This window comes from Scyliorhinus torazame, chromosome 30 (assembly GCF_047496885.1).
Source record: "Scyliorhinus torazame isolate Kashiwa2021f chromosome 30, sScyTor2.1, whole genome shotgun sequence".
Classification (NCBI taxonomy): domain Eukaryota; kingdom Metazoa; phylum Chordata; class Chondrichthyes; order Carcharhiniformes; family Scyliorhinidae; genus Scyliorhinus; species Scyliorhinus torazame.
This window is the reverse complement of record NC_092736.1, coordinates 21,012,868-21,022,075: the sequence shown is the minus strand read 5'-3', so window position 1 is coordinate 21,022,075 and position 9,208 is coordinate 21,012,868. Positions and strand designations below refer to the sequence as shown.

Here is a 9,208-nt window from a genome sequence, read left to right as displayed (position 1 = left end):
GCCTACTTGTGACCCTAATAAAGATTAATAGGCGGTCCAGTTTCCAAAATTTGACGGTTCTCAATGCAAGTTCAGCAATTTCTAGTTTAGCAAAATGAAACTTACATTCAAAAGCACCAAAAGTTATTTTCCTTCCTGTGAGCAATAGCGGAGAAAACAGAAACAAGACTTAAAGGAAGGATTGTCTTGATGTAGTGGGCAGTCTCTCATTGGTGAGACTACGTGACTTCACTGCTAACCCATTGCAAGTTCCTCCACAGGCGTTTTAATACCATTGCTGACAGATTTGCTACCGCTGGATGTGGAAATTCAGATTTGCAGTATTGAAACTGCAACGACCATTCAAGGCAGTACACATCTTTCTACAGAGCAACATCCAAGAGTAGCATCAGCCCAAGGGGCATAAGTAACCCCAGATATATGTGTAAAAGGTCCTCTTGCTGGATGTGCGGGCCAGAACAGCAACATTATTGGACAAAGGCAGTGCAACTCCCAATATCCAGAATCTAAGATCCTGGAAAGAGGTTCAATGATCGCACAAGGGTTGGCTTTGGTAAATCTGGGTACTGTCGTCAATACATATCTTCGACCACTCATACCACCCATTTCCTTTTATTCATTTTTTCTTTCAGTGCCTAGGTATCAGGGAAACTCATACAAATGATAGTCAGAAAAAAACACAGGCACCATATTAGCCATGCCATCAACTCCTTTTGAGCTAGCTGCAAAGGCTCTAGCTATTCTTCACAGGCACGTCGTAATTTCTAGTAGCAATGTAACAAATCCTTTCATCAGAATGAGATGTCTTCATTTTTAAAAATAAATTTAAGAGTACCCAATTCATTTTTTCCATTAAGGGGCAATTTAGTGTGGTCAATCCACCTACCCTGCACATCTTTGGGTTGAGGGGGTGAAACCCATGCAAACACAGGTAGAATGTGCAAACTCCACACAGAGAGTGGCCCAGAACCAGGATCGCACCTGGGACCTCGACGCCATGATGCAGTGCTAACCACTACGCCACCCTTAAAAGGCAAATGCTCATACCATTCAGGCCCGAGAACATTGTCTCATCTCCCACAGAAAAGCTGGAGACGTAACACTGCACGTGGAAAGCAACCAAGGGCAGCATCACTTAAAACGCCACCAGAAAAGACCATAGACATCACAGGCGTCAACAGCCCCTAACCAATGACAAGATTACAAAGCTGGCAACAGAAAGGTGATCATGTTCCATTATACATATTCTCAGCTTCAGGTGCTTAGTGAGCAATGATTGCTTTCAAGCATTCAAGAAAGGTCAGTGTGCGTGACTAGGTAAGCTCTTCTGTACTTCAGTCACAAAAGGGTGTCTTGGGAGTAGGTCAGAACTCCAAACACTGGAGAACATCCTGATCCACAATTTCCAACAAGTGCCGTCTTACTGGTGCTAACAACTCAGAGCCACCCAGGAAGCAGCCAGCGAGACAGAAAATGTGCCAGTGGGTGAAGCACCGATTGAGAGTGAAAATGAGGATGTTGAGAAATAATTGCAGATAAGACCATCAAAAGTAGTCGGAAAATATGACCTAAGCATGGCTTTCTCAAAGATCAAAAGGATGCCAGAATTATGTTTTCAACTTTTGGGCGTTTTTATGTTGGCAGCACTCACAAATTAGGTAGAAGTTTGTGACAGTGCGAAATTTGATGGCATGTAAAGAGAATAGGCACAAATGAAATGACCATCTGGCAGGTCAATCCTTATTAAAAGCTTCAGGCTCTCAGTTGCAATTTGCTGTAGTTCTGCTGGTCATCCCACCTCCCCTCTGGTGTCTTCCATGTTTGGCAGTATCATTCTCCTTTCCAAGTCACAGGGTTGTGAGTTTAAAGCTTGCTAGACTAATGCAGAATGGAGTTGCTTCCAGTCTTAAGTTGAGGCCCTGACAGGCCTCTCAAATGGCCTTAAAAGATCCCATGATAGTTATTCCTCACCTGACGCACAGGGCAGGTAATCTGTTCATCTATTTCATTGCTGTTTGTGGGATTGGACCATGCACAAATTCACTGCCACAATTTCCTACAACAGTGAGGTAAAAATGTAAATACCCCTTTTGAGAGAGTTGGCTCAACAACAGTGACAACACTTCGAAACAAAAAGGCATTTATAATGTATGCTCTATATTGTTTCTCAAATCTAGCCATCCACCTGCTTCAAGGTCCTATAGCTTCCAGCATCAGTAAGCCGGTTCTGCAGTAGTAAACTGTTCAGCATCGATTCCTGGAGATTCACTAAACCTCATGCGGAGCTCATCACCATTTGTCCAATCATCTAAAACAATAACTGTTCCCCTGCACTGCACATCGAGCTAATCTCATTCTTTACTTATGTGCACCACACAAAAAAAAAAGTGAAAGACGAATTCAAAGTGGTTTCAAATCTTTATACAAAAGGATACAGAGTTTGCAACATTAACCGGTTTTCAAATGTAGTATTTCAAAATCAACTGAAGTATGAAAATGTAACAGTAACATCTTTAACTTAACTAGTTAAGTTTTATATTTATTACAAAAAAGTACATATAAAACACTACAGTTATCAATGCCCCAATTCTTCTCAAGTCTGTACACCAGCAACAATTTAGAGGAACACATTTGACCCAAGAGTTCACAGGATGAATGCATTATAAATACAAGCTTTCTTTGGGTGGAGGGAGAAAGATTAAAAAAAACATACATTGCATATCAAAGTATCAGTACATTGGGAGGAGAAAAAAAACAACTTACTGCAATGCCACAAACTCCAGTGATGTTTGTGGAATCACTGCCCAAAAAATTGGTTTCAACTTGCTAACTTATTGAAACGAAACATGCCAGTCATCAATTCTTGATGAAATACTTCACCAGAGGTCAAGAACCACCACGTTTTGCATTGAAGCATAATTTAAAACTCTGCTAGCATCCACCTCGCCACTTGTGTGATGCAAATGTATCGTGTATGGGTGAGGCAGGAAGGAGTTAACAATTGTGCTAGTAATTTGAAACTTTTAAACCAATTCTATTCATCAAACTTGCATATCTGGATTGCTGAACTGAATTTGAATGGCTGTGATATAAACATTGCCAGAAAATACTCAATGATTACAAGTTCTTCTCTTCGCTGCACACCATCTGTTAAATTATAAATCATAGAAGTCCTGAGTTAGCGCATTTCCACTGGGGAAACGGTCAAGGGGGCCTCCAACCGATCTCGGCGATAGGAAAAGACGATCCAGGGCGACGATTCTGAATGGCTACCCAGCAATTTCAACTGGGAAGTACCAAGTGCGGACATCCATCAGCAGCAGGACTCAGCTGTAAGGTTCCCCATCGCGAAACATCCCAACACTCAGATTGGCTAGCATGTGAAGAATGGTCACTCAGTCGAGCGCCGAAGGCAGTTGCCGGCGCATGGAATGTGCCCCAAAAGAGCCAGCATCTTCAGAAGAGTAAATTAAAACAGGAGGAAAATAGTGCAAAACAATTTCATCTAGAAAAGATTGATCCTTAGCTCAGGAATTGCAATAGGATGAGATGTAGTACTAGCCCTTTCTTAGATTAAATTGTTTGGAACAGAGACATCAATCTTTCATTTAACTCTAAAAGGAACATCACCAGCTTCCCATTTCCTTTGAACATTTCCAGATGTAGGTGAAATCATAGCACTCAATATCATCTGCTTTTGGGATGATATTCCCTTATAACTGTGCAACAAGCCAAAAGTCCTCACATAGGCTGCCACAAATTGGTCTTTACCACACAAAATATTTAAAGGGCACTTCACAGCAAAAAGAAAATAAGACCTACAGCATATTTTTCCCTGCAAATTGAACTAAGACCTGATGAATTACTGCCCCTGGATTGGCATCTACAGTTCTATTTTACATTCGCCAGTCACAGGTTTTTGAGACGGCCGTTATACGCGCTGAAACAAAGACCATAGCACAGTGCTATAATAGTTTCACAAGTCAGTCATCAACCCTTAGCCACCCATTTTCATAATCCTGCAAGAGTTCAAGGTAGTACTGCCAGTCAGGTTCACTGTCATATTTAACTTCATACACAGTCTTTAAAGGATTTTGGTGCTTTTCATGTACTTTGACCACTACACCTTTATACCAGGACTCAGATTTATCCTTTTCCTCATACAGATGTTTAATACGTTTGCCCACTAAATTTGGGTACTCTTTCCCTTGACGTTTTCTGCAGGAGGGGGGTTTGGTCATTTTCTGATCCAGTCGTGGGGAATTGTGCATTAATAAAGGCTTTCTTGTAGCAACGACCGATTTCAGCACTATGTTTCTGCTTGGAACAGTTTGTCTTGGTTTCTGAAATTTTAACCGCACAATTGAACTACGAAGATGGAGTACTTTAGACGTGCTTCTCGTTGGCCTCAATGCGCCATTATCCTTCTTCCTTATTGGTATTTGAGCCTCTTTGATCTTCCTGGTGCAGGAAATGCCTGACCCTTTATTGTCCCCATTCACAGCCACTCGATTCAGTCTAACTACCAAAGTACTGCACTTCTTTTCAAAATTGCCTTTCACAAAAGCCTTTTCATCCCAAACACCTTTTGTTCTTTTTTGTACTTTTCTGGGACCCAGTTTGGACTCCTTCCCTGACTGCACTCTACTAGCATCCTGATCAGGCACTTTGCAAGATGGTTTCTCGGATTGTGGCGATATTTTCTCTCCAGATTGTGAATTATTGCTCAAATTGGCACATTTAAGGTTAGACTTTATGGGTGAGGTTGCAGCTTTTATTTTGCTTCGCCTTTTCCTAAGCTTGGCATTATTGCTCGAATCGGCACATTTAAGGTTAGACTTTATGGGTGAGGTTGCAGCTTTTATTTTGCTTCGCCTTTTCCCAAGCTTGGCATTATGTTTGGCTATGACAATTCCTTTGTCAGGCTTTGCTTCCGAGCAAGCAGTGTTTGCTACCGTTATGTTTCTGGTCTCTGTAGAGCTAGTCTGTGATTGATTTTCTTTAGCAGTTCCGTCGGCTGGTTTCGGAGTGAAAGTCGCCACTTTCAGGTTTTCATCATTTTGCTCACCTTAAAAATAAAACAGAAGTTGTGTCCCATTAATATTTCAGACAAATCAAATGTTTATGAAAGAAAACAAAAAAAAGTGCTACAGGATTCAAAACATTTGGTTAACAGATACCTGCACTGGAGCATCTAGACCAACATGTGAAGGTAGATCTGCAAAAAATAAATTAATTTACAATGATCTTTAACTATTATTGTAAGACTTATAGGTCTAATATATTCCAACTTGGTTGCTTTGATATCATTGTTCTTTAGTTCGTGTTGGCTAGAAAATATTTTAAAAAGGTATTTAAAGTTGCTGGCCTTAATTAATACAACAACAGCATTTGAAAAATTCCGAAACCTTTTTTTGGTAATAATAATCTCTCCATCTCTTCCTCACCCATTTTGCAAGTCACCCAGGATTACTCATTCTACATTCAAGAAAGCAGTGTGATTTTATCCAGGGCATCAACCACGAGATAATTTGAAACATCAAATCAGAGGCATAACCTGAAACTCTGCTTTCAGTTCAGCTATACAACACCCTGGTTAGACCCCACTTGACAGTCTCCGAGCAGTTCTGGGCATCACCGGAGGAAGGATATTTTGCCCATGCAACGCTGGTTTACAAAAATGATACTTTGATTAGACCTGTTTTCGCTGGAATTTAGACAGTTATTTCATAGAATTTACAGTGCAGAAGGAGGCCATTCGGCCCATCGAGTCTGCACCGGCTCTTGGAAAGAGCACCCTACCCAAGCCCACACCTCCACCCTATCCCCATAACCCAGTAACCCCACCCAACACTAAGGGCAATTTTGGACACGAAGGGCAATTTATCATGGCCAATCCACCTAACCTGCACATCTTTGGACTGTGGGAGGAAACAGGAGCACCCGGAGGAAACCCACGCACACACGGGGAGGACGTGCAGACTCCGCACAGACAGTGACCCAAGCCGGGAATCGAACCTGGGACCCTGGAGCTGTGAAGCAATTGTGCTATCCACATGGGGTGATCTGATTGAAGTATTCAAGATATCAACAGGGAAAGACAGGGTAGGTACTGTATCTCCACTGGCTGGGGATAGTAAAACTAGAGGGTAAAGCGAGGGAGGAGTCTTAAAAGGCTAGACCGTTCAGGAGAATGGAAGAATTTCTTAACGCATTGTGGATAGCACATTTGCTTCACAGCTCCAGGGTCCCAGGTTCGATTCCGGCTTGGGTCACTATCTGTGCGGAGTCTGCATATCCTCCCCGTGTGCGCGTGGGTTTCCTCCGGGTGCTCTGGTTTCCTCCCACAGTCCAAAGATGTTCAGGTTAGGTGGATTGGCCATGATAAATTGCCCTTAGTGTCCAAAATTGCCCTTAGTGTTGGGTGGGGTTGCTGGGATAGGGTGGAGGTGTTGACCTGGAGTAGGGTGCTCTTTCCAATAGCCGGTGCAGACTCGATGGGCCAAATGGTCTCCTTCTGCACTGTAAATTCTATGATATGAATTTAGAGTGCAGGAGGCCATTCAGGCAATCGAGTGTGTACCCTTAGAAAGTAGCTCTTTCTAAGAGCTACCTCCATCATATCCTCATAACCCAGTAACCCCGCCTAACCTTTTGGACACTAAGGGGCAATTCTAGCATGACCAACCCACCTAACCTGCACATCTTTGGATGGTGGGAGGAAACTGGAGCACCCGGAGGAAACCCATGCAGACACAGGGAGAAAGTACAAACTCCAGTCACCCAAGGCTGGAATTGAACCCGGGTCCCTGGAGCTCCTTCTCTCTCTTTATTGGTGTCACAAGTAGGCTTACATTAACACTGCAATGAAGTTGCTGTGAAAATTCCCTAGTCACCACACTATGGCACCTGTTCGGGTAGAGGGAGAATTCAGAATGTCCAATTCATGTCTTTCGGGGCTTGTGGAAGGAAACTGGAGCACCCAGAGGGAACCCATGCAGGCACGGAGAGAACGTGCAGAGTCCGCAGAGAGAGTGACGCAAGCCGGGAATCGAACCTGGGTCCATGGCGCTGTGAAGCAACAGTGCTAACCACTGTGCTACCGTGTCACCCCAGGAGGTTTGGAACTCTCTCCCACAAACAGCAGTTGAAGCTAGATCAGTTGATAATTTTAAATTGGAGATAGGGGATATGGGTCAAAGGCAGGGGCATGGAGTTAGGTCACATATCAGCCATATCATTGAATGGCGGGACAGACTCGAGGGGCTGTTCCTAATCTGAGACATCTATAAAATAAAAACTCAATTGAATTTAGATTCAAGTTTGTGTAGGAAGATGCACAAAGTACAAGATGCAAGATCCTCAATCTTTAAAAAGGCTCCAAACGTTCTCCAATCTAGAACAAGATTTGCAGCAGATAGGGAAATTGGTATAAGAAGTCATTACTCTTTGATAATCTAATCTTTTGATTGTCACAAGTAGGCTTACATTAACACTGCAATGAAGTTACGGTGAAAAGCCCCTGGTCGCCACATTCCGGCACCTATTCGGGTACACGGCGGGAGAATTCAGAATTCTCAGCTGGTACAGGAATTGAACCCATGCTGCTGGCCTTGCTCTGCATCACAAACCAGCTGTCTAGCCCACTGAGCTAAACCAGCCCTCGAATTACACAAAGCCTCATCACCCTAGTGTAGAAGGGCACTTTGAGTGATAACCATTAAGATAAACTTTTGCAATGTGGCAGGTTGTTAACTTTCAGACAAACCCAAAGTGCATGAAATAATGAGCGAGTTACTCCATTTCATTACTTTACAGATACTTCAAGGTCACAAATTAATTTAATTTTGATTCCAAAAGGAAAGTTTACACTGCACCAGTCAAGAGTCAGTTTAGTCCATTGATGATGGAATTACCGCATGAAACAGGACAAAAAATCATTTGAAGCTTTTGTTCCAACTGTTCTCACTGGACAGGAAATGGACTACATTGGGTCCGCTTTTCACTGACTAGGAAAAATTGGGAGGGACGCAAAACAGCTAGCTGACCTATTGCTGCTCTCATCAGGCCTGGCAGAAATAGTTAAAATGTGACTTTTACCTTACCTGGAGAAAGAAGGCACTGTTTAAATGAAAAGCATCAGACAAAGGTTAGCTGGTAACAAAACAATGCCATTCACTGAACCTCCAGAGCAAGAGGAAAGTCACCGTTGAGATGACATTTCCAAGCATTAACACTCAAATCAACTGACTTAAATAAAGACCCTTTCCCTGGAATCTATTGCAGAATTTTGACTGCTCTATATTTCTGCATAAGTTCACTGTAAAGGATATAGGAAAAAAAGTATAGAGGAAAATAGTTACAAGCACCTTACTAAGGTTACAATAAATGTTAATTGCGCCTTAACTCACTGGATAACATGATAGAACTATATAGAGCAGGATGATCTTAGGTTCAATTGTTGGTCTGAACTCAGTTTGTCGATCTCAGCAGTATTGTCAGCCTCAAACTGCAGGCTTGATGGGTTTCTGCTCCTGGTTGTTACCCAATGTCTCTCTGCAAAGCAATGCATGGATATTGGATAAGGGTGAAGTCAATCTTGGCAATGGCCCTCTCTTTCCCCAAAGCCCACAGTTCAACTGTCTAGGGATTGTCAATTAGAAAGACACCACTTGGACAAGATGCTATACTTCTATCAACAACCATAGAGTTTGACCTAGCACCAGTGGCCGTCTTCAAAAAGAGGGAAAACCCCGAAAGTGGTGGTCTTCGGGGTTTCAGACCAGCCAGATCTATTCCTGGAGAGGAGGGCAGATGCCCTTACCTTTGCCTCCCTGATCACCGCCATAGAATCCTGTTCGGCTGGCGGTCAGCAGCACCACCCAAAGCTGCAGACTGGCTGTCTGACCTCTCGGAATCTCTCCAAATGGAGAAAATCAAATTCGCCATCCGAGGGTCAGACGACGGCAATTGTTCCGTGACCTGTTTGTGGCCAACACACTAGCAGAAGAATAGGCAGGTAGCCCAAGAACCAGGGCAAAGTAGCCAAAGCATGAGAGGGAGAGATAGACCGGGAGGGGGTGGGGGGGACCAGCTAAATCTAAGAGGAAGGAAAGGCGAACCACAGGGGAGGGGGAAGAGTCAGGGAACAATTGAGGAGAGCCTGGGAGGTTGTGGGGGTGGGGGCGCAAGGAAACGTTAACTAACT

At 43.2% G+C, this 9,208-nt stretch overlaps 1 protein-coding gene across 5 annotated transcripts in view; it reads right to left on the bottom strand.

Annotated features, from left to right (window-relative positions):
* Positions 1 to 2,399: 2,399 nt before the first annotated feature.
* c30h15orf39 (chromosome 30 C15orf39 homolog) overlaps positions 2,400 to 9,208 on the bottom strand; it is a 96,408-nt gene continuing 89,599 nt past the window's right edge. For 4 of the 5 annotated variants that reach the window (XM_072492923.1, XM_072492922.1, XM_072492925.1 and 1 more), the window contains one exon: positions 2,400 to 5,068. In XM_072492923.1, the coding sequence (XP_072349024.1) occupies positions 3,984 to 5,068 (1,085 nt within the window). In that variant the 3' untranslated portion in view covers positions 2,400 to 3,983. Of the gene's footprint in view, positions 5,069 to 5,180; positions 5,219 to 9,208 lie in introns of all 5 variants that reach the window. The other variant, XM_072492926.1, reaches the window with a different exon arrangement.